We start from the raw sequence: 26,847 nt of genomic DNA on the forward strand, positions 1-26,847 counted from the left end.
TGTTAATGGCATAATTCATTTGTATCTTTTATCTGATTTACTCAGTCAAGAGCCCCTTAATTCATGGGCCAATCTTGTTCTAGCTAATGGCTGCTCCAAAGATTTGTTTGATTCCTTATTGTATAGTTTTTTGTTACTATCACTTTCTTGTATCTTCTCCTCATATCAATATGTTTCACTCGTACCATTGTCTTATTTATTGTTTACGTATTTGTTCCCTTTCCTCATGTTTTATCCTAACCTTAACATATAATTACTACATTTTACTGTTTTCCGTTTGTTCTCGTTTTTGTCAGTATGTATTAATTGAGTCTAACATATGTTTACTTCTAGTTAAGTTATGCATATCTACTATATACCTTACACTACTGGTCAAACTATCTATATATGCTTCATATTGTTGGCTTACTTATCATGTTTCTTCACTTATGCAAGAATGAGTTTTAACATTTGTTTCATGGAATAAGAAAGGGCTAAATCATTCTGTGAAGAGGCAAAGAGTTTTCAGCCATTTAGGTAAAAGGAAAATGGATATCACTTGTATTCAAGAAACCCACCTCAACTCAATTGATGATAATAATAAATTGAGAAGATTGTGGGTAAGACATGCTATTTTTGCACCTGCAATAGCGAAACAAGGAGGGGTCAGTATACTTATTAACAAAGAGTTGTTTTTCAATACATTAACAAAGAACATGATCATCTAGGAAGTTGGTTAATTGTTGAAGCCATTGTTAATAACTACCAGTCAATATTATCAATATTATTGGACCTAATTCCCCTCACCTGTAATTTTGCATTTACTTAAAATTGAAGATTATTAAACACAACTATTAATGCCTTATTATGTGTGGGGATTGCAATCAAATATGTAATTTTCTTTTTGATGAGAAATCTGACACCACCTTTATTAATTCCAAATCACAACAGAGATGTATCAATTTTAAAGCGTATTTTAATCACTTTGGCATATGGCATATATGTCACCCTGATGTGAAAAACTAAACCTTCTACTCTCCTCCACATTGGTCCTTATCTTGCTTAGATCACATTTTCATTAATACACCACTCGATTCCAAAATATACTTCATTCTGAAATTGGTCAAACTGTTATATCAGATCATGCCCCATTCTTCAGAGTCCTCGAATGGGAACCTTAACCCAACATTTCCTCCAGATGGAGATTTAACTCATGTTTGTCAAATGATACATCTTGTCTTCAACAAGTCAAACATTGTGCATATTTAGTTTTTTAATATTAATAAACCACATGATACCTTGGTCCATGACACCTGGGACACTTCTAAAGCTACTCTTTGTGTTTTATCATATAATATATTGCTTCTAAAAAGAAAGAAAATTATTAAGTGGCAAATGATTTACTCCAAACAATTAAATGACTAGAAACATCATACTTTGATACAACATCAGATATTACATTGAAATCCCTCTTAGCTAAGAACGTTGAATTTATCAAATCGAATACCAATTCAGTTTGTTCTTCTTTATTAAGAAACAAAACATGTACTTTGGGGGATCTAACAAATCAGGTAAATTACTATCTTTTTATCTTAAAAAATAGAAAGAGAAAAAAATAATTACTTCTATCCTTAGTGAGCAAGGTATTAGTTACCACTTCTGATCAAATAAATACTTCATTTTATGAATTCTACTCAGAACTTTAAAAAACTGACCATACCATTAATAATGATAATATTGTTACCTTTCTACATAACAATAAAAAAATCATTCATAGGCGAGTGGATCTATCTTTCCTAGACTCTCCCAATTCTTTGCAAGAAATTCAAAAAACAATACTTGATCTTAATTTTGGTAAAGCCACTGGTCCAGATAGTTATTCTATTGATTAGTGCTGTTCCTTTTAAGATTAACTTTTCCCTAAACTCCTTGAGTTATTTGATTCTTTCTTTCCAAAGGGTCATAGTCCAGGAACATTTGGTGAAGCCCTACTACACCTATTTCATAAACTGGCTAAAAAACGCTCATTTGTCAAAAATGACTTTCCAATTTCTCTTAATAACTCTGAGACAAACATTTTTGACAAAATGATTGCCAATAGATTGGACGCGGTAATGCCTAAACTTGTGAATGTAGTTCAATCCTTCTTCATTAAAGGCAGAATTGCTTCTTCAAATACCAGAATAATTTTTAATGTCCTTTCTTATGCACAGAAATTATCAGAGCCTCCCCCTCTCCTTACATTTGATGCTTAGAAAGCATTTGACCATGTCTCATGGCCATTTATGTTTTAATACTTAAAATGGCATGGTTTTAGTTCCATCATTTCTAAGTTTATTATCATTCTTTATTCCTCACCCTCGACTCGTCTTTTCATTGATAGTTCAATTTATCAATCATTTTCCATTACACGCAGCATTAGACAAGGTTGCCTACTTCCCCCACTTCTGTTTATTTTGGACATAGAACCTATGTTACAAACCACCCATGATGATAATATTAAGAGTATTACTATCAATGACAGTGGCCCCCATCACAAGGTTGGAGGTAGCCTTGCCAGTAAGAGCGGCAAGGCTCCCTCCATACCAGCAGGAAAGTCTGGCACCCATGAACGGGTAATTACCGGGGTATTCTGACACCGCCGGACCCAGTAATTGCCCTTTCGCGGGTGCCGGTAGATCCCCATTTCCATTTCAGCCCCATAGGGCTCAATGGGAAGGGGGATGTCTCCAGCACCAGCACCGTTCATAACGGTGCCGGTGCTACAGTCATGCTGTGCTCGCGGCTGCCTTTCATTCTGCCAGGGCAGACCTGGCGGAATGAAAGGCACCTGCGGCACAACTCGGAGTTTGCCAGTCCGGTAACAACCTCGTAATGAGGCCTTCTGATTAAATTCTCTATTTATGCCAATTACATTATTCTCTATTTATTTGAACCCTCTTCATCTAAGCCCTTATTGATGAAAGGTTTTGATGAATTTTCCAAAGTCTCAGGATATAAATAACATTTTGATAAATCTGAAATTCTGCCATTAACCAACTCCTGCACAGTCTTAGACTTTCCTTCATATGGTATGAAATGGTGTACCTTCAAATTCCACTTTCATGAAAATATAATTATGGATAAGATTAGTTTATTAACTAACCAAGGCTGCCACTATTTCTTTCCTTGTGGGGCCCCCTTGACTCGATTAAAAAAACACTTGGGCCTATTATTTTATACACGCTTTCAAGTAACCCAATGACTTCATCTACTGTGTTCTTTAAAAGAAATTGACAATTTACTATCCAAGTTTCTTTAGAATAATAAGACTCCCAAAATAGCTCGTAAAATAATTAAAATAGGTAAATATATGGTGGTGTTAAATTCCCAGAATTTCCCAAATACCAAAAAAAAATGTATTGCAAGTTATACTACATCTTCATAACGAGTCATTACTATTGAATGCGCCCACTTGCATTCAAATAGAGTCAAGACTAATTACACCCTTTTCACTCTCCCATTTTCTTCAAACTTCCTATTGGCCAGGTATTAAGAAATTACCTCCTCTTTTGCATTCAATGAGAAACACCTGGAACTAATTGTTATATTGTTCCTTTGTTGTGGAAGGTATTGCCAATGGCTTTTTTATGGTTGAATACATATGTCCCTTTTAAACCTAAATATAATTTATTTCACAAATGGTTTATGGCTGGAATTAATCAAGTTCATCACATATATGTCATAAATGAACAGCTCTCCCATTCCCCCAACTTTGTTTGCATTTTAATCTTAATGATGCTGATCGGAAAGCTTATACTACCCTGATAAAATCTAATTCCTTAAGCCATGGTGATTTACTCACAAAATGTGCCTTCTAAACACTTATAATTGCTAATGCATTCTCCATCCACCAAAACATCTAAACTGCAGTCAATCCTCAATAAATCCAAAGAATTAAACCTAATTGACTCCAGAATCATTAGCCAATGGGAATAGGTTTGCAACTTGCATCCCGCAACCTGATATATTTGCTACAATTTGGAAACAATATTTTACAACATCAAATGCAGCTAACCTCCCCCAGTCACATTATTTTATTTTGCATAGACCTATTTCACACAAGTTAGTTACCAAACATTTCTAATGTTTTTTCTGATGCATGCTGGTCTTGCCATTCACCATCAGCAGATTGTATTAATTATAGTATCAAATGTAAATATGTGCATACGTATTGGGAAACTATTTAGAAATATCTGCAATGTAGAGTCTCATTTCATGATGGTTGGTGTTTTGGTTAATCCCTTTATGATGTTCATTCAATCTCCGGACCTATTCTGCTTTTTTGTTTATGTTGCTTTTCATCTAACCGAAACACATTGGAAAACAACATAAACAATAACTTATAATCTATCGGGGAATTCCATCAGTTTTTTTTTTCTCACAGAATTGAGAAAATATATGCATTAACCCATAGATCTTTACCTACATTTAACATTAAATTGAATATTTGTAAAGCATATCTAATGTAGAATTATGTTAAATCTTATATTCTACTTGTTTTGCCGTCCTCTTCTTGCATTTTGGTTCTATCTGTTTGTTCAGATTGTCTTGCCCTGTGAGTTGTACTTACAATTCATAATTTGAATTACTTAATCTTGGTAGTATAACTAATTGATCTAACAATATATAAGATATTAATATGCAACCTTTACTATTTCAATGCATTCAATGAACTCTTCTATAAAATCAATTTGTTAACTCACCCATATGTAACCTAGTATTTGAAATTTTCAATGAAACTCATTTAACTTGAAGCACTGTTAAGGTGAAGGTGAAATAATCAGATGCAACAAAACACTTGAAATTTAGCGAGAAAAGACTTTAGCTGAAATTATATTAATGGTTAAGCCCTGGAGGCAGTAAGGGCTGGAGAGAAACGCTGTTGAGCTGTTCGGCTGTGACCTGTGCCTGTTCTGTGAGTATTACAGGTTTGAAGTTCCCCCATATTAACGCTGGCCTTGAATTTCCATACATCACTGGGGTAAGGGGGGAGAGTCGGACTCTGGCAGCTCCTTAAGCTGTCGGGTGTTCCTTACCCGGTGACTGGGTGCTGGCTAAACATTTTTCGGATGACAAGTATAAGTGAAAATATGACGGGAAAAAGTAAACCATTTACATTGAAAACTGGAATGCCTCTTAATGTCATGGTAACACGAGCATCAGTTACGCTACAACCATCTCCAGCAAAACCTTCTCCAACAATTGTGATGAAGAGGAAAATTAGCGGATGCCCAATTGTAATCCCAGACAAACGTATGGCACTAGGAGACATCCATGAGTTCTGTACCTTACGTACATATGACCTAACTTCCAAAAGCCCTAATTTTAGTAGTGGTATGTTCCCTGACCTGCGTGATGATACGAATTTAATTCCTGTAGCGAACATCACAATATCTGACACACAAATCATGTCTGAAATTACAGATATGACGGTGAATGCAGCTAAACAAAATGATGTGACAAAACTACCTGAAATCGTTAAAGAAGTGATAGATCTGCAGAAACAGATAAGTGACCCAGAAAATATGGAAAATGAAGCATTGGAATTAGACAAGGTGGAGGCAGACTTACAAAGTAATGAGATTTCTGCTATAAACATATCAGAATCTCAAAATAAAAGTAAAATAATTACACCGGTAAATAAAATAACTATGGCGGAAGCTGAAATCAGCCTTTACCAGTCACCGACCCTGTTTGACCACTTAAGTAGTGAATCAATGCAACAATCTAGATCTTTTGCACGACCAACTCCGTGAAAGACCGTTGTTCATTGTAGCTCTTCCACTACTTCTACACCTCGAGAAGTTGCTGAAAAAAGGGTTGCCTTATTAGATATTACTTTGCAGGCTATGAACACAACAATAATGACTATGTCCAAACTATTTAATACAATAGAAGCAAAAATAGGGAAACAGGAAAAAAAGATTGATGCCATCAGAAGATGGATGAAAGATTGGGAGGCAAAACAGAGGGTAGAAAAGATGTTTTTGAATATGGATACATCTACTGAAATACAAACCATCGACAAATTACCAAAAGCTGTAGACATGCCAACAAATCTAACTCCTACTCTAGCCACTAAGCCTCTCCCTTTCTTCAAAGATATCATTCGTCCAGTTACATTAGAAGATCAAAAAGAAGATGTACATGGACCAAGTGATGAATCGTCAGCTCAAGTAAGTGTTACACCTAAAACAGGACTAACATATAACATATTTGAAAGACAAACAAACGAGAACTTGGGCAACAATAATCCAAATTCAGAAAAATCAAATCTCAAGATAAAGATACAAAACAGAACCAAGAATCAGAAAAAAAAACAAATACTAAAAATTTTATCCAACGGCTGAAAAGTTTTAAACTTGCAACCAGAACGGACAGTCGGGCCTCACTGCAGCATATTCATCTAACAAAGTTAAGACAAGAAGCCTCTATAAAAAAAAGGAGACAGCAACAAGGACTATACACCTCTAAATGACATAATCTCTTTGCTTGAGAAACCAGACAAAATGAAAACATCTTTAGTGAGTATGGAACAGACAACACAAGAAGAAATACTGAAAACTGATACAAGTCCATTCCCTGTACAACCATCCCTGAAAGAAAATCCCAAAAAAACAGACAACAAAACTCTCTACTCAGATGATATTTTAAAAGATATAAGAGCAGAGATAAAAAGATCTCTTGATGATTATATGAAATTTAAGGAGGGATTTTCCAATCCAAAAGAGTCCACGGCAACAGAAATTGAAACCTCTAATTCTGGACATGAAAAAACCTTGATATCAGCAGAGAAACATCTGGAGTATAGTACAAAAATACCACTAATTCATGAAGTACAAAAAATTGCCGTCAAGATCTCAGAAACTAACTCTAATGAGCCAATACCCTATAGTAAAGCTCAAACCATAACAGATAGTAGTATGGAAAAAAACTTCCACACCATAATTTACAAAGCAATGGACGAGTATTTTCAATTGAACTATCGGGGATTGAACAAGGAAGTGGAACCAAAAGATAATCAAAAAAATAAAATTGAAACACAAGGAGGAAAAGTGGGAACAGTCATAGATTCGACCAAAACAAGTAACGAAGGAAGGCTTGCAGAACCAAAAACTAAATCTTTAAGAGATTCCAAACACAAGCTTAATCCAAATATGCATCATAGATTTATCCTCAAATGCCGGGCAGAACCATTTCCGCAATATGATATGTGCCGAACAAGTATAATGGGCATTTTTAGTGACCTACCGAGTCTGAGTGATATCACGTCCGGTGACATAGCACAAGTACAATTCTTAAACGATGACAACCTGGCGGTGGTCAGATTGTGGATCACCTCGAATGTGGTTCGAAATGTGATCTGGCAATCTCGACTTGAACTGTTTGCATTGGGCTTCTTGCTTGCTATCGACCCGGTTAACTATGATGATGAAATTGAGTGGGATATAAATACAACTAAAAACACAACTAAAGAGCTGAACGTGTACAAATTGGATAGGCGACATCAACCACAAAGCCAAAAGAATGAAATATATCAAACATCTAGATCTGTATCTCAATTACAAAGAAACTCTTCATAACTATCAGAGGAGGGTGATGTAAGACACCTCACCATAGTTAGTTGGAATACATGTGGTTATGTACACTTACTTAATGATTGCTCAAGCCTTTTGCCACACACAATAGTGATGTTACAGGAAACTTGGTTGCTCACAACACCACTATGGAATGGCTATGAGATAATTTCATCTCCTGCAATCAAAACAAATGGTAGACCAGCCTCGGGTATGTTAGTGGCACTAAAAAATGGAAGAGGTTTCACATTAGAACCTTGGAGCACGCCTAATCCATATCTACAATTGGTTAAAATTACCTATAAACATGGCACAATTGCAGCACTCAACATATATAGAAATACGATGGGAATCACAGACTCAAAATTCTTCAAAGACATAGAAGATTTACTAAACATTATTCTAATGACGCAAGAAATAACAAATACTCTGATTGCGGGTGATCTAAATCTTCATTGCTTATCTACTGTGGCTCATAAGAAAAATGCAGTGTGTCTTAGATGGGAAAGCTTGATGAAAACCCGCAACTTTATCATGCTAAATGGGTCTCAAAAAAATGATATACCACCCAAAAACACGTGGGCAAGAGGCACGTGTAAGTCAATAATTGACTATATGTATGTTGACACTAAAACTTTCAGTCAAATAACTAATTTTGAAGTATTGCACCAAAAACACAGTGACCATGAAATGCTTTCTGCTACTTGTAAGAACACACAACTGAATGAAATGGCTAAAAATAAAGGATATATTCCAGTGTTAATGATTAACAACTCAAGAACTCGTTTTAGGTGGAACCCAATTAATTTAGAAAAACTAAATTATGATATTGCACTAGGAATAAAGAAAAATGAAGCTATAAAAGATTCTTATATCTCGTGTTTACAAGTATATAAAGTAATCCCAAGTAGGGGTAATCAAAATTCTTATGCTTCCAAATTTAAGTTTGATGAAAAAATCCAACAGCGTAAAAACAATTTGAGAAAGGAAATAAAATTGGCAAAGACCTTATCAATGGAAGTTAGAGGTGGAGTCATTAAAACCTTAAAAAACAAATACAAGAACTGGTTAAGAACACACAAAGCATGGCTCTACCAAAACCAAGGAGAGGAAATGTTAACTGCATTGGAATCCAAAAACATCTCAGAAATGTGGACATTGTTAAACAACGCAAGTCAATCTACCCAACTGTCAGTACAAATAAATGGTGTATTAGAATCGGATTGGGTTAGACACTATCAAGACCTACATGCTGGCACAGGGATAACAAACCCTGAAAGTTTAAAAAACCAAGATAACTTTCAAGAATTACTTATCTCAGAAGAAGACATTCTAAGCTTCATAAAGAAATCTAGTAGATCACGAGCACCGGGCCCTGATGGGTTGAGTAATTATATGCTCAAAGAACATCCTGAGCAGTGGGCAAAAATTCTTTCCAACATTTTTTCCTTGATTATAACCACAGGTATAGTCCCGGAATCATGGCGGAAGTCAATAATAGTACCCATCTTCAAAAAGGGCAATCGGACGTGCCCTTCCAACTACAGACCGATTGCCCTTTTAGACGTACCAGGGTAAATCTTTACTAGGTTTATTCTGAGAGATTTCAACAAATGGGCAATAAACAACGACAAAAGAGACCCATGCCAGACAGGCTTTATAGCAGGCCTTGGCACCTCAATTAACCTACTAACCCTAACCTCAATAATTCAACATCATAAACAAACAAGACAACCCCTGTACATGACATTTGTAGATTTCTGCGCTGCTTATGACTCAATTTCACGAGAAATGCTGCTTCAAAAGCTAATTCAAGAAAATTGCCCGATGCATATAATTACTTTAATAAAAGCTCTATACTCGGACACAAGCATCCAAATAAGGATAAACCAAGAGGGTCTCTTGTCCCCTGCTATTCAAACACATAGAGGACTTCGGCAGGGATGCATTCTTTCTTCTGCTTTATTTAGTTTTTTCATATCAGATTTACGTAGGATATTTACTGCTATATTTGCAGACGCACCTAAAATAGCCAACAAAAGCATTCCGGCCTTGTTATACGCTGATGATTTGATACTTTTGTCAAAAACACCTGTTGGACTACAGAGACTGCTGGACGTATTATCTACATATGTAACAGAAAACGTATTAGTGGTTAATCTGGAAAAAAACAAGGTTATGGTATATAAACCATCACTGCAAAAAAACAGGAATTACATATGGACAATACAGAAACAAAAACTGGAAAAAGTTCAACAATATACGTACCTGGGGATGATAATCACAGGAGCTACCCATGAAGCACAAATATCAAAATGGTCCAATAAACTTGATATGCTGATCTCGCAGGCCAAAATAATTCAAGCAAAATATAGGAAGTTTTCCATCTCACCAATCCTGACATATTTCAAACAAAATATAACACTGATACTATTGTATGGAGCTGAAACTCTACCAACTCTACATGAAAGTTTATGGGCTAAATTCGAATCAAAATTTTGGAAGAGTGTTTTAAATTTACCAAACTGCACTCCAATAGCATTAATCAGAAATGAATTGGGACTGATTTCTATTTACGCTCGCTATTTGTGGTACTTAATATCTTTAAGCAGGAAGTGCATTTTAGCAATCAACTCAAATATGCTCATAGGAGTTTTGGCACAGCACATACTCTGCTCAGATGACACCTTTGCGCAAGGTTGGCGCAAGGAGGTCATAAATGCAATGGCTTATGCCGATGTTACACTGAAGCTATTAATTGAAAACCCAAATGCAGTCAAAACCAAACTATTCCAGTGGGACTGGGGGGGAAACAGAAATATGTGCTTAAGATATAACAATTTCGATGGAACGGTGTTCATACATAAGAAATATACATTGCCTGAACCATACTTACTAAAAAGCCCATCTGTGCAACATAGAAAAGAGTTTATCAGATTAAGATTTAATCTGTGGTCAACACAAGAGGTTCTAGCAAAAAGGAAAAAAAATCTTAACAACAGAAAAAGGTTGCAGGTTCTGTAAAAAAATCAGATCACAAACAGAAACCTACGCCACCTATTGGTTGACTGCAATGAACTTTGTAACCAAAGGGTCAAATTCTTAAAACCAGCGGTAAAAGATCACACAAACTTGTCACACAACAACCCTATGGAAAATGATAGTTGGTGGACTTTCTATTCGCCTAAGAATGGGAGTCTTAAATTTTTTAAATAGTTTAGAAGAGCTGAGAACACAAGATAAAGACAAGGAATGAAACAACGAATCCAGACAAAAATCGAACATCTCCTGATGCTGAAAAAGAAAATTAAAATGAAGTGAACTTTTATGCAAATGTTTTTATGTAAAGTAAATGTTACGCTAATGTGACCAATTTGAGCATACTTGACCTTGTTGTCGTGAACTGGCTCCCATTTGACGCCTAAATTCATTTTAAATTAACTTTTATTGTTATAATCATGTTTTTTGCTTTTGTACTGATAAATAAATTGTAAAGTTGATTAATTTCAACTAAAAACAATAAAAAAAAATATTAATGTATTGATTTTATGCAATAAAATCCCAGAAATTTGGCAGGTGTTGAAATCTATGACATCATAAGTGATATCACTGGTGACATCAGATATGACATATGACCGATACCTGGTAATATCGTTGGAGAGGTAATTTATTACTGCTGATATTCTTCCAGAATTTGACCCTTAGAGTGTGTAAAAGGAGGGTGTTTTACTTGCATTTTTGTGTTGCAATTTATGGTCAGGAAAGTTGCTGTGTAGATGATTTTGAAGTTGACTATCATGCTTTTTGTAATTAATTGATTTATTCTGTGGAACGTCAATATAAATAAAGAGCTAGTAGGCAGGTGTTATTAGACAAGAGCTCTGTTAAGGTTGTGAAAAAAGAAGTGGCAAATTGAAAGAGAGTGTGGATTGGTGGATGTAAAATATAGAAGGCTGTGTGACACAGTAAGTGGATGGCTGTGATTCTGACAGTTAGAGTAGGTCAAACGAGCAGGATTGGTAATGATTCATTAGGAAGAATCTGGAAAGGATGACATACAATGGCAGTAGGAATACTGTATGCAGGATCTTAGAGAAGTACAGTGAATTAAGTAATCCCTCAAGAAACCACAGGTGTGCTCCAGACACAGGTTCATGGTTGAGCAGGGCCAATTCAGGTCTCAAAAATCAGCAGTCAAACATTGAGCACTAACAGATTAGGAGCAGCAGTGCTATCCACAAACTATAGCACTCAGGAGCATGGAGAACATGCATGAAGTTTGTTTTCTATGTCATTTAGACACATAGGGCCTCATTACGAGTTTAGAGGTAGCAGTGCCCTTAATAAGGGCACGGCTACCCCCAAACCCGGGTCCGGGACCCTCAAAAGGGGACTTACCGGACCATTCTGACCTTGGAGGGCCTGGTAAATCCCTTTTGCGGGACCCGGACCCGGTAAGTCCCCATCCCCATTTGAGCCCCCATAGGGCTCAATGGGAATGGGGAGGATGGCAACAGTGGCCCTGTTAATAACGGGGCCATTGCTGCCACCCGGTACTGCTTGCGGGTGCCGCTCTGCACGCCTGGTCTGACCAGGCATTTCAGAGCGGCACCCGCGAGCATACTTGTAATGTTGCAGGGAGGTAACAACGGCGCTGGTAGCAATACCAGCGCCGTTGTTGCCTTTCCGCAACATTTGTAATGAGGACCATAGTCTTATTGCCAAACTGTCTTTTTCTTCTTCTTCTTCTTCTTCTTCTTCTCTTTAATATTATTATTAATATTATTATTATTATTATTGTTTTTATTATTATTATTATTATTATTATTATACATTTTCATAGCATGAACCTACATCAGGAGCAACATACCTCTGTACATGTCACAGAGGAAAACATTGGTAGCGAGAATATAAAAAGTTGTTGAATACCATTAAACATAATTATCACAGTACACTATACAGATATGGATGTTCACAAGACAGCCAGAATCTATGATATTGTTGGAAGAGCCCGATCTTCGTTTCTTGCATTAAATGAAGAAGATTTGGAGCAGTCCGGATTGGCATAGAGATGTATTTCCAAAGGACCAGAGTGTAGCAAGTGATGGATTGTTTCCTAGTTATCTCATTGCAAGCCAGTCTAGTTTCCAGTCAAATGATGTTCTTACTGAAAAAGGACTGTCTGCCGGCCAATGTTTTTAGGCTTGAATACTGGTGGTTATTCCCATATAGGTGGTGTTGAACCAGATACTAGCCTGGATGGGGACCAGTGTAATTCGTGCAGTGTGGCAGTGATGCAGTCTAATGTTATATAGATAGTGATGAGGCGAGCCATGGTGTGCCTGACTACTCTTGGGGGGGAGGCACTTGAGCAAGTGAGAGGGCTGAGAGGAGGCCGTTACCCCACGTCGATACGTGAGATGATTAGGGCCCGCACCATCAGTCAGAAGTCCTCCAGGGGCTTGATCTTGCAGTGCAAAGAGATCTGCTACCAAACATGTTTACCTTTTTTTTGCAGTGGGTTGTTGGAAGACTGGATCTGCGACCCAGAACGAAGCTTAGCAATTTTGCTTAGTGGGTGACGTGAGTGTTGAACTTGTCCAAGTGCATTTTGTCCTGCAATGTTTGCATGTAGTCCTGCTTGGAGTGGTGGCCAAGAAGTACACAATTGTCCTTGGAGATGTTGAGCAATAAATAGGCACTTGTCATCCACTTTTCAATGTTTGCAATGCATCAGCAAAATGGAGCGATATCTGGTGGGTCCTTGACCTTTAGGTGAAAATGTGTATCATCTGACTACTGGTTTATCACAATATTGGGGTCATCTAGAAGTGAGCCTGGAGGTTCCATATAGAGATTAAAGATAATCGGAAAGAGACTAGAACCATGAATCACAACGCAGGTGACAGGCAGTTTATGGACCTCAGGGAGCCCATTTGGACAGGCTGGTGTCTACCAAAAAGTGTGGATCTGAATTATTTTAGGATGGTGCCAGAGAAGCCCATCATGTGTGCAAGGAGGGTGAGGTGAGTGTGATGGGTAACCTTGTTGAATGCAACTGAGAAGTCCAGGAGGATGAGCAGGCACAAGTACCCTTTATTGATAATATGAAAGGCATTGTCGACCAATGGGTGTTTAGTGCTCTCATTTGGGCGGAATCAAATTGGTAATTCTGGTGCAGTCCGAGTTGCTTGATTTTTTAAAGTAGTTGGTTAGCAAGTACCTTCTCAATGACTTTGTCGATTTACAGGAGGCCATGATTCACTGGTAGCTTGCTAAATCTTCAAGGTTAAGAGGTTTGTTTTCAGCAGTATGCATATACGTGCTTTTCTCTGGATATCTGGGAATGTACCTATGCTAAGGATAATGTTGAATATCCTAAAAAGAGCAGTAAAGGTTTTTGAAGTATGGTGGCTGGGAGGATTTTTCTTAGTGTAAGAGGTCAGTTTTAAGGATGCAAGCACATACGAGAGATCCTTTGTTGAGAGGGAAGAGAAGTAGGACCTGGGCCTACTGGGGCATATTGAAAGAGGGTTCCAAGGAGTTGGATCTCTCAATGTGGAAACGGATTGTATTGATCTTGTTGATTAGGAACTTATTGATAGCCTCACACTATCCCCATGATTTTAACTTGGGCCTATAACTTGGTCCAGGGACCTTACCTGACCCAGAAAAAAGCCACCCCCCCACACCCTAGCTCGGAGTGTACTGCTAAAATACACACTTGGCTATACAATTACACAATCTCTACCAGGTTAATCGTATAGGTTAATCATAACACAGACTAAATATACAGTACATGTTTTAAATATTAATGGTAATTTAAGACTTGTACCACTCATAACAATGAGATGTAAATCCACCATCTGATAACACAGCACTTAAAGGCTAAGGGGGTTGAACAAAAGTGAAATCCTAGACAAAAATCAAAACACAATAATAAAAACTTAATCAAGACCACATGTGCCAACTTCAAAAACAGTTGCAGTATTTCCTAAACCTCTAGAAAATAGTATTAAAAGTAATATGTATGCATACTGCACAGACCCTTAAGACACGTATCTAATGGGAGCGAACAGGCGACCATAGTTTCCACCCCAGTCAGACCCTCCGGCTCATCGGTGCATGGTTTTCTCCGGCATTCCATTGCAGACCCAAAATTCTACACACAGTTTTGTGTGTATTTTCAAAACAATTTCTGCCAGGGACCTAAACTTGATTCTTTCTGTATAATATTCACTAACAGAGTCCCCCTGGCTCCGTTACTAATAGTTTGTCTCCATTACAATAGGTAGCGAATGTGCACCAGTTTTTGAAATCCCCTGAACATAAGTCAGTTCCTGACTACACCCGTGTCTCCCTAGACGTCGCTAGTGAAAGGTGAGGTTTAGTCCTATTCTCTGTCCGCATTCAATCATAAAGAATGAACTTTATCACACTTTTTTATTCAATCCTTTTCATTATTTTTAGATAAACATTCGCATCCCTAGTTATACCGTTTTGTTGTCCTGACGAAAGCTTGAAGCCTTTGAAAATTACGTTCTGAGCAAGATGGCATTAGTGTGTACACTACAAACATTTGAATGATAAACATCACAATCGGTTCTTCAAGCAAGAAACACCAAATCTGTGTCATGTTTTTAACATGTTTCTTCTATTAAATTTTGTTTTAGATGCTTAATCCCGAGTGTGATTCTCAATAGCTAGTTCAAATAATGTATTAGTTCTTTTTTTAGTGGGTCCTCCCCCTTTCTCCCCGCCTAAGGGAGGGGTAGCTTGGTTTCTCCTTTTCTCTTGCTTCTCTGCATACTGCACAGTAAACATATTGCGTAAATGAAGGAAATAGGGGTTATTATTTATTTAGAATAAGCAACGTATTACACTCCTAGAAAAATAGGTGCAGTGACACTTTGCAGTAATACAGTAATACACCCTAACCGGCTATTTTGCACATGCAGGAGTGATCCTAAAAAGCAAATGGGAAAACATAAAAACAAAAAACAAAAAACGTTTTGGGCACCTTTAAAATGGAAAGGGGAACCCACAGAAATGGAATCCTAACTGTTGTTGATCTTTCATTCTTGAATGCTAATCAGGCAGTCCATGATCAGTTGATTGCAGTTTGAATGCTAATGGCCTTAGGTATGCATTAAACAGTGAAAGAGAGCCAGACGAACCCTGGGGGACACTGCAGATGAGTCAGTATGGGTCAGTGACTTCGGCCCTTTTGTCTTCAAGGAAGGGGGTTATTTAACAAAAGGCACATCCCCTGAGTCTCCAGTGTGTTCTGTATCCTCTCTAGGAGGATATTGTGATCTGTAGCATCAGATGCAACTGGTCGATCCGACGGATTGGGATGACAGGTTGGTTGTTGTCTAAGGAACTCTGTAAATATTCTCTAATATCCAGGGTGGTTGTTTCTCTTCCTCCTAACTTCTGAAAACCTACTTGTCAACAAGTAAAAGAGAGAGGTCTCATCTCATTGTAGTCTGCAGGGCAATTTAGATCTACGTTTTATTTTTTAGCAGCCCTGGGATTGTGACAATTTTAAACATTGTATGGTCGGACCACAATTGAACAGACACACTGCTTAAGTTTGTTATACCTTGTGCCAGTGACAATGCCCGTGGCACGTAAAGAACACTGCCTATGTATTTACGTGTGTTTTTATTCACACAAAATAATTAGAGGATGCCCTTAGATATGCCTGGAAACTTAAGATGTGGTCATGCCCTCTGTAAAGTTTTGTGTGTACACTCACCATGCTTTCTCCTGCCAGCATGACTCTGAGCATGATTTAGATGATAAAGCTGCAGACCTGCTGTTAGGCAGACTGCAGGGGAAACATTCACTCCCACATTCCCCATTGCCCTACAGGAAATCTGTCTAGAAAGTAGCACAAGCTTTTTCCTGCTCTAAATGCTCCTCCTGCGTAGCAAGCAGGAAAGGAGCTTCCAGTTGCAGCACAGAGCAACATACATATCTTGTCTCCCTTTTCAGCTGCGCGCAGTGCCTTCCTCAAATGTCTCCCTGAGTTCTAGCATTATGCCTGGTTAGAATGGTCTGCTGACAGACTTCATACCACCATAAACAAGGCCCTTGCTTGCTGTTCCACAATATACACGGGGGAACTGTCGGGTGTCTGCTCCTGCCAAGCATACCTTCAGCCCTGCAACCGCCTTGTCCCTTTTGCTACACTCTGTCAGGCTGCAGGCGACCCAATCACAACAGAGGTGGGCCAGCTAGATACCTTCACCAGTGGCTTTAGCTTAAAACAAAATGGGGGTGCCCCATTGCGAGTCATAGGGAGAGCCTCATAAGCTCCTCAAGAAAGCATGGGCTGCACCACACTCCAGACTGGCTGGGACAAGCATGCCTGTGCAATTTGCATGATGATCATGCTGCTGCAGGGGACATACCATGTACTTCACTATGTGAAAGTTGTAAGCATATTTTAATAATCAAACCTTAAATATTTCACCTAGCACAAAAGCAAGCGGGCAGTGCCTGGCTCCTGGCACCCACATGCACCTGCCACGTATGTGCATTAGCAGTAATATTATGCAGTTATTATACCATAAGAAAATATGCTCATGCTGGCTCTGCCAATATATGCCAGTATCTCCATGAAAAAACATACTCCTGTTGGCTTCGCCTTTAATGGTGTATATATCTCATGCCACAGGAAGAAAACAAATTATTGCATGCTGAACAAATGCACCTCACCCACCATGTTAGCAGACTTTTTATTTTGAATTTGCTCTTAACAACAGTAAAACATGCAAAGCCACAGTAAGGAAACATCACATCCTTGCTGATTTCACACATGCCCCTCCCCCAAATAATAACACTCATGTTGACGTTGCCCTTAACGCCAGTACAAATGCCGTGCCTTGCTAGGAAAACATTAACACCTTGCTGGCTGCATAAATATGACTTTTAGCATCACATAAGAAAACTCATCATGTTGATTTTGACCTTAATGCCAGTAAAAAATTCAATTCCATGATAAAGAAAAATGTTCTTGCTGGATGCATGCACACATGTCCTTCTCCCATGTAAGAACACACCTCAAGTTGACCTTGCCCTTATAGCGGGCCAAGCATGCTATGCCACAGTAAGAACATGTTAAGAATACTCTGTTGTACGATAAATGCCCCACTCCAATTCCTCCACAAGGTAAAAACACTCATCAGGTTGCTTTGTCCAAAAATTCCAGTACAAAATGCCATGTCAATGTAAGAAAAGTAAAGTACATGCTTTAATTGCCCCGTGGTTCCTGCCTCACATACACACATTCATGCGCCTTCACTCCCAGTCACTCTCACATACAGCTTCTCTCTGAATCATTAATATTCACACCCAGAAGATCTGCACTGCATGCCTGGTTCTTGACATGCACAGTGCAGCCAGATCACCTCCATCTCACAGCCATCTCACAGCCACCTGCTTACCACTGCTGGTTAGCTCAGACCCAGCACTACCCTGTCTATGCCCCTGATGCCCTCTGACTTTAGAAAGAAAATATTTCTGCCTAAAGTCAGAGTGCTGAGGCCATCCCATCACTGGCGTGGGGTTGCAGGCACCCGCGAACTGCAGGGGCTGTGGGCCGGGAGCAGCTATGCCAGCGGCAAGCACATTTGAATTTGTTAGTAACATTTAGCCCGTCAAAAATGTGAATGGGGAAGCGTGAACAGCAGTTGCAAGTTCTAAAGCCCCCTGCCAACCCACTAAGTGATGAATCAGACAGTGCAAGTACGTGTTGGGAGTGGAGTCTGCCAAGTGCTGATGATGTGGCACACTCACAAAGGCTCATGTGCAAAGATTGAAGCTGAGGTGGTGCCAGCCCTAGATTGGCACGGCCACAGGCAACAAAAAACAATGAACCCCACCCCTTCTGTTTGGCTTAGCAGGCTAAGAAAAGGTGTAATGATTGACGTTTGCCTCATTTTGGTGGTAGCTTCTCACGTTTTAAAACGTTTTTTTTTGTGGGGATGTATGTTGGTACAACCCCTTCTGATGGCGACCTTAGATTAGTTATTAAGGCTTTTCAGCCGTGTCGCATCCGTGTGGCAAAAGTTGGAGGAACCAATCCCCTACCTCCTTGGTTAGAAAACATATCAAAGTGGTCAGCCACTCAAAGATTGCACCACACATAAGTTTTTTCAAAGTCACAAAGCCCTTTATTCCTAGTTACACGTGTTTCGGCTGCTCAAGAGCCTTTCTCAAAACAGATAGGGCAATAGCAAAACAGTCATATTCTGTCTTTTTTCAATAGTCCTGGGCAAATCGCTTGAGCGTTTCTGATCCAGATTCCTTGCATCGGCTTTCCACAAAACGTTCTAATAAGTATCCTGATGCAGCCTGCTCATGATGGAATCTGCTGCAGAGAGAGACACTGTCATTGCACTCTCGGCTGCTGATTGGTTTAGAAAAGAGCGTGAGAAGCACTGAAGCATGCGCCTGATTGATAAGGAGGGTGGGAGGGTGACAGAACAGGTAGTGTTTCAGCACCAGGGACAGAGGTTTTAAGTACATAGACGGTGTTTGAGGAGAAGAAGTAAAGTTGCAGAACATAGAGTCTGTAGAGTAGAAAATGTCTGTGTGTGCTGTGTGTGCGTCTGTGCATGTGGTGATGGTGAGCCAGGGTAAGCAATAAGCAGGGACAATGGGACTCGTTACAAGTTTGCTGGTGTCTCGCCGGTGATTCTGGTGGGATACCGGCAAACTGTCCTTATCAAAACCGGTGCCTGATTTCACTGAATTACCGGGATATTCCAGGTACTGGCCAGGAAATCGCCTTTCTGTGGAGTCCCAGGCCTGCGGGTAGATCCATGGCCCCCACCGGCAAACTTGTGTTTCCCCAACACAGTGAAAGTTGTGGTGCCAGAATTACCAGCAATTTTTCTGGCATGTTTACCATTCCGGGGAAACTGTAATTAGGTCCTATGTGTGAGAAGCAAGCTGTTGAGTGCCAGTAAGAAGAACAGATACGTTGTGTGTGGAGGGATTGTGTGCCAATTAATGAATACATTAACTTAACATTTTTGAAATCTTCGGCCATTGATGTAAGCACATATAATGGCAACATGGTAGAAATGTTATAAAAACAAATACAGCGCAGTTCTGCTATCAAGAAGGATTATGAGTCACATGACGATGTGCAGCGCTTATCTCCAGGCATCCAGCAAAAAGCTGTCTGTTGCCTTTGTGTTTCTGTGAAAGGGATGGGTGTGTATGTTTCTTTAAACCTATGTGTTGTGGCCACTCTGTTTTATGTTCATGATGAAGTTGTGTGTGTTTGTGTGCTCAGGACAGGGGGCTTTCAGTACATTCACCATGATGAAGCACACCCACCCTCAACCAGCTCACCCGTGCGCACCTCTTACCACCCCAGATTACCTTCTTGCTCATCACTGCCCACCCAACCTAGCTCACCCCTGTTCACAAGATCCCACCCTTGTTTACACACTATTTACCATCCAGCTCAACTCCACCGACCTTCTGAGCTCATTGAAGCCATCAATCCATTATACTTTACGCCAAGCTCACAAACGTCACCCCTTTTCACCAACGCCCACCCATCAGGTCAACCCTGCACACACGCATTCATGCAAAACCCTGCTAACCCCATCCGCCTCCACTAGTACACCCCAGCTCCCTGCCGACCAAGCTGAAACCAAAGCACAACTCACCCACCCTAGCTTTCCCCACCACCCATGTAGCTCACTGCAGCACCACCTGCTTAAACTAGCACAAGAAAAGGGTGGGTGTGTGGTTGGCTGAGCTAAAGTCGGTGGGTGCTGGAGAATGGTGGCCCCTTCCCTCTACAATGGCGCCTAACCTCCTTCTGCCAGAGGCTGGCTGGGTAAAACGTATGTGCAAGTTTGTAATGAAAAATTGTGTGGTTAATGGACGTATTTTCGATATGTCTATTATCAATGTTATGTGTCTACAAGAACTAGCATGCAGGCATTTTCGAGCTTTAAAAGTCACGTCTATGTATGTGTGGCCCAAGCAAGGAATTACTGCTATTTAGCTGTGGCTTTTCAGACGTAATCTGTCTGTTTGAAAATGCTCTGTTAAGCCACCATGCTTACCAAAAAGTTCAACATGCAGATCAATTACTTTAAAGGTTCCAAACATATCTGCCAATTAGTGTTGACGGCCACTTAACAGCAGCAATAGCCCTTGTAAACAAACTCATAAAGGCTGCTGTGAACTGAAGTCTTTTGCCTGTGTCTACTAATGCAAGTGTTTCAAACACTAATCTGCAGACATGTTCGGAGTCACCAGGTATTAAGGCCCCACGTATTTATTGCATCCTTTCTTATAAATGTGAAATGCAATCAACAACTGGAAACACCAACACGATTGTCTTTGAAAATGATTGTGTATTGTGTTCTTTAAAAACACTGCTAGATTATGTGCTAGTTTTTGGGAGGCTGCATTTTTTGGAAAATTCCCTTGGTGTTCCCGCCTTCTCTTTCCCTCACAGCGAACTCAAGTCAATGGGCCTAATTACGAGGTGGGCGCAAAGGGATACCGGACACCATTAAGGACATTGGTGCCAGTAATCTGTTCGCGCCCTATTCTGAAGTCCCTTAGCATCTTTTGTTGATTTCGGTTCAGGGTTAGGTAGATAACGTTTAGAGTTTGCAGTTGAAATGTTGTCAGTGGAAGATGAGGAGAGTTGTCAGAATTCAATTAGAACCTGAACGTCGTCTGCTAAGGAATGGTCATAGAGTGTCCTGTATCATATAGGGCAAGACATTTTTTATGAAGATAACTCATGGCAAAAAGTATGGGTCGGATAGAAATATTTTGTTCAAAGTCATAAAATCGAGATTTCAATGGATTTGATTGGAGTTTGATATTAAAGTTGTCCTATTTCATATTGCAGAACAAATGGCTTGAGTTAACAGCTTGGAGAGGTGAAAATAGAATGAAGCTGGGGGCATCAAAACACTGCTTGGGCTTACATTCAGAAAAGTAAACATGCAGATATTGTATTAGAGCCTAGACACCCTTTCTGGCCCTTAGTTGCGCTGTATAAATCTTAAATAAATACATACATTGTTAAAAGAAGATGTGTGGTAACACCAATGTGTTTTTTTACCTACAGGAACCATACTGCATCTTGCAGTCACTGCTTGGACATGTTGTCTTGTTGGAGAGGACTCTGGATGACCAAATTCCTCCCTAAACAAAGTGTGTGGAATCCCATGTTTGAGGACGAAGCAGTGCTGGCGGCAGAGCTGCAACGGACAGATATCTTCTCGCCTGCCGCATCTCAGCCATCCACTTTCTCTGGTCTCTCTTGATAACGCAAGACGCCTGGGATTCAAAACAATGCCACTCCAAGAGACCTCCTTGCTGAGCCTAAAGGGGGGGAACCAGGTCTGGAGATTGTATCTGGCATGAACGGTTCATGGGAAAATTAATAAAGTTTCCCCTTTTGCCAGATCAATTAAGATGTGCTAGATAGGAGATGTGTAGAGATGGCCTACATCGTGCCCTATATGACTGGAGATGCTCTGCCAAAGGAAAGATATAGACGGAAAGCGATGGGAAGCAATTCAGCAGAACCAATGAAAAGGATGTAACGAAGTTACTGTGATTTTATTTCTCGTTCTAGGCCATCCCTGAGTCTATCTAAGTTAACTTCAGTTTTGGAGTAGCATTTCAAAATAACCATTATCCGAGCTTGGGACCATGGACATTGAAAAGCTAATACCGACTCCAAATTCAACATGGTTGAAATGAATTAACATAGTGTCCATGTGAGCTGGACTTGCCTGCCTACTTATTGATTATGCAGAAAGCACACGTGATGGCTAGCATTCAAAATCAAGAAGGTCTACAATTGGCACGACATAGCAAACTCCCTGCAACATGCACTTCCTCATAAAGATTGCTGAGAAGAAGCTAGGAAAGAGGTCTGTCCTGCCTCAACAATTGTTTCCCTTGCTGTGTTGTCCAAGTTGAAGTCACAATGAGTAGCAATGATGTCCAACGCACATCCTTGAATGAAGGTCCATTGAAACCTCTTTTGGCTAATTCTAGTTAATTCTTGACTGTGGGTTTGTTTTGATTCTTTTTACAGACGCCACTGCAAGATGAAGACAAATTGCACAGAGTGAGCAAAGGAGATATCAAAACGAGCCAGCATCTATAGCAGTAATATAATGAAGAACAGCATAAGGAATTAAATAGGCATATTCTGGAGAACAGAGGTTGATTGTGAGTGGGTGAATTGGAGCAGGGGGAATGCAGGCTGAGGAGAATGATGGCAGGGACTTAGATGCAGAATGTAATCCTACTCTAGAAAAATGTTGATCACGGTATAGTCCTGGAATACATTATTCCAGAATGAAAAACTGCCTGGGCTAGATCCAGCGGAGTAACAGTGGGATAAAAGCAGGTGGGAAACTAGGTCACTTTGTCCCAATAGTAAACATTTTAGCAACCCCTGGAGTAGAAATGCTATACTGGCCCTTGCCAAGGTTTGGACCTGCAACCATAAGAGTTATATACAGATCTTAATTCCGAGTACTGAACTCAATAAATGGTTACCAGATGACTTTAAGTTATGACAGATGTTAAAGTGTCTAGAAGGTTATCTATCATGGAATGTTCGTAGACAAGTCTCCATCGTGTTAGATCTGCCTTTGGAAGATCTGGAATTTGTTTTGGATAATTGCAATTGTCTCTGAGTTAATGCATCTGAGATGCTTTTCCTTATAACATAGAATGGCCATTGAGTGCCTCCTTCAGTGAGTCCCCCTTCAAACAATTATATTTCATTCATGCCACTTCTCTCTGTTTACATAATTTGGGTGTGGTTATGTCAGAACTAGAGTTTCTAAAGGAATAAAGACACTGCCATTATGTTTCTCCTGGAAGATATGAACTCTGCCGGGGGTCATCGGTTTAATCTGTCCTAACACAATCCCATAAACATACTGGAGGATTCCACTGGTTGCTCAATCTGTTACTGTGTCCAAATAAAGAAACATGCTGGACAGAATTACAATGTTAAAACATTTTCCTAAACTTTATAAAGCCATCCTATCCATTTCCATGATATCTGTTTAGGCATCCATTTTGTGGGGCTGACATTTTTACATTATGCAGAACAAGCCATTGTAAGCCTATAATATACGAAGACCATGAGCAGGTGACTTTATCACACGGGTCTATTCAAGGGCAGAGTTTAAAGAGATTGCAGTGGTCCAATATCAGATCAAGATGCTCACTTAATTGTGTAAACATACAAACACTATAAAACAATATATATATTCATAATCTAACTATCCAGGACGGTCATCTGTGCTTTGTGCAACCACACTAACCTCGTCAACTATAAGTTCGACTCATGTTGGTTGTACAAGAAAACACACACACACACACACACACACACAAACAAACACACACACACACACACTATATATAGGGGTATACGAAAGGAAGGCGTGGGAAGATGGTCATTAATGGCATATAGGGGAACACACCATTAAAAGAAAAAAACGTATGACAAATAGGAATCGAACTAGAGGTCAACGGGGCAAGTGTGGTCGATGGAACCCTGGAGAACCATCCAGAAGTTGCACAACATTTCACACCTGCCATAAAACAACTGGTGAGCTTTGGTCCAGCATGCTGTTAAATAATGAGTTGAAATAGGCAGTCATTTCTTGTGTAGTAGTGCTTGGCCCCATGTTTCCTAGTCAGTTGGGACAATTGGGACCAATAGTTAGAAGGTCCAGAGATCTTTTTTCTTTCCGAAAGAAAAAGGGTCGATTTTGAAATCCAGTAACGTGTGCTTCTGCCTCCTCCCTGCCTCACCCTTGTCCACAACCTCCCTTGTTTCGAGTAGGTGGCCTCGTTTTAATTCCACCAATTACAGCCTGCTAGCTTGCTCAGTGGATAAGTGCTCATCACAATTATCTGTGCACAACTTGAAGCCACAGTTTTGAATACTTGCATTACAGTCGCCCATTCATACCTTCAAGAATGACAAATTGAGTTTCATTACAGTTATTAATAATGATATATAGATTTGCAGTGCTTACAGGAGTTGGAAAACTGGCATGACGTACCCTTTACAAATCTGACAATAATGGTGTTGCTTCTTGTGACTTAACTCCGTCCCCAGCCCTTGGCCCGGATAATCTAGAGGTTGACGCTCATGGTTGGTGTTATTTTCCAATGCCTGTGTCCAGTGAAATACTCACAGACCTACAATAGTGTGTCATAAAATGGATGTTATTCTTTTTTATAGGGCTACTAGTAAACACAACCTGAGTCACTTGCAGTGGCACTGAGTACATGGGTGCTCCGGGGCCTGGGTACCCCCCGGAAAAAGCAATCTGTGCTAAATGTCCCTATACGTTCAATGGAACATCCTTCAAATCTCGCCACCTGCACCTCTCTAGAAATGCAAACGTTGGCTCGCTTGGCCAGTAGTCAAGTTTAACAAAAATGCTGATGTTCACCTGTGTATTATGTCTTACAATGTGGCCAAAAAACATCTTCCTTCTCGAGCTCTCTGCTCATTCACTTCAAACTCCCTGCGGATCAGGTGCTCCTCCAAGCAGAGAGTTGGGGGCAGATCTATCTCCTCGGATGGGGCCTCCCTCTGGAACAGCATCCCTGCCTCTCTCAAACTTGAGCAGAAACCACCTCCACTTCCGTAAGCAACTCAAGACCTTCCTTTTTGCTTCCACGTTCTCTCTTCCTCTCCCCTGCTGATGCACCTGACTGCTTTGCGCACTGGTCACCTGGTAACCCTATGAACCCGTGCTCAGGCTCCAGCGTGTCTAGTTGCCCTTGCACTGCCTCCTGGCTCCCCAGCACTTAAGGGTCTGTATCTGCAACCCTAGAGTCCCTTCTCTCTGCACTTATAAGCCACCCGCTGGCTGCACTTGTGAGTTAACTGCACTTCCCTCTTCCCATCCCCCCTGGCACTGCTCCACTTCCCTCTTCCCCGCACTTGCGCAATCTGAATGACACAAGGCCTAGTAAGAACGTTGTTTTGTCCTCCCTTTGTTTCCCCCTCCTTGTCTTGTCGCACCTAGAAACACTTGTGTACAGGAGCTTTATAAATGCCACATCATATCATATATCATATCCCTGTTTCCTTCCTATGTCCACTTCCTGACCATTTACACATACCTTGCCCATCAGTGTGCATAATGCCTTGCTGGCCGACCCAGAATAGAATATTTGCCGAGCTCTGTTTAGACAAAGCGAGTCCAGCGGAAAGGGATCATCCGGTCTGAGATGTATTTATGGAAATGTAATAAAAGGAAAAAATCCTTTTTTGCTAATTGTCTTCCATTGTCTCTGCATGGAGGTGCTCACATTTCCAGGAGCTGCTTCTGTAACATTGTTCATCAAGATATAATTCCAAATGTGTTGTGTATGAGAAGTAAGCAGGTTGCTGTGGACGGACCAGTGTTGCCACTCTTGACAGTGTTAATGCCTATTAGAAGAGGTGCTATCCCAAATGGAAATGCATGGGGATGCATTCTTCGAAGGACCCAATAAGTAACAGTTAGGCGAAGACGTGCTAACTTTCATCAGATTATGAACATGTGGATTTGAGCTGCCATCTTCAGAGCCATACACAGTACTTGGAAAACATGTGTGATCCAAAAGTGAGGCTATATTATAAATCATTAATTTCTACAAATGCCATTCGAATTCTGAGCAACGCCACTGTGCAGTACTGCAGCCTGTTGTCTGTGTCGATGTGCATAACATGCACATCAATGGTAGAAAAGTAGCTCTAGGCTCATGGAGATGGACATTTCCTGGTTAAAGGCAATGTGTGGTCTCCTGCTTCACGCTGGGGACTCCTTTCAACTATGTGGTACAGGAAGCAACTGAGTAGAAGACAAACCACCTACATAGCCAAGCTGCATGTGCCAAACTGCACCACATATTTATTGACGAAAAACAATCAAATAAAGCATTGCTGTCCTCATTAAAATCAATTTTGATAACATTGTGTGCTTGTTTCTTTTGTTCTTTTTCATTCCCGCATAGTTGTTGATTGAGTTGTGAAGGTCATGGATAAAGAGTATACTTTTTGTTTCTGCTGCAACAAGTTAAAGAGGAGACATGTGTAAATATATAATGATAAAATGTGGCCAACACAAATTCGAAGCTAGCCAAAAAGCAATCTATAAACGTCGCAGACATCTTGAAATGATGAAATCAGCTGCTGATTGTATAACTCTTT

General features: G+C 40.0%; 1 protein-coding gene across 2 annotated transcripts in view; it reads left to right on the top strand.

Annotated features, from left to right (window-relative positions):
- The window catches only part of HRH2 (histamine receptor H2), a 977,625-nt gene extending 951,017 nt beyond the window's left edge, over nucleotides 1-26,608 (top strand). For both annotated transcript variants that reach the window (XM_069651442.1, XM_069651443.1), the window contains exon 3: nucleotides 21,724-26,608. In XM_069651442.1, the coding sequence (XP_069507543.1) occupies nucleotides 21,724-21,922 (199 nt within the window). In that variant the 3' untranslated portion in view covers nucleotides 21,923-26,608. The remainder of the gene's footprint in view (nucleotides 1-21,723) is intronic.
- Nucleotides 26,609-26,847: the final 239 nt, after the last annotated feature.

The sequence above is a fragment of the Ambystoma mexicanum genome, chromosome 3p, assembly GCF_040938575.1.
Source record: "Ambystoma mexicanum isolate Mex_15411 chromosome 3p, UKY_AmexF1_1, whole genome shotgun sequence".
Lineage (NCBI taxonomy): Eukaryota > Metazoa > Chordata > Amphibia > Caudata > Ambystomatidae > Ambystoma > Ambystoma mexicanum.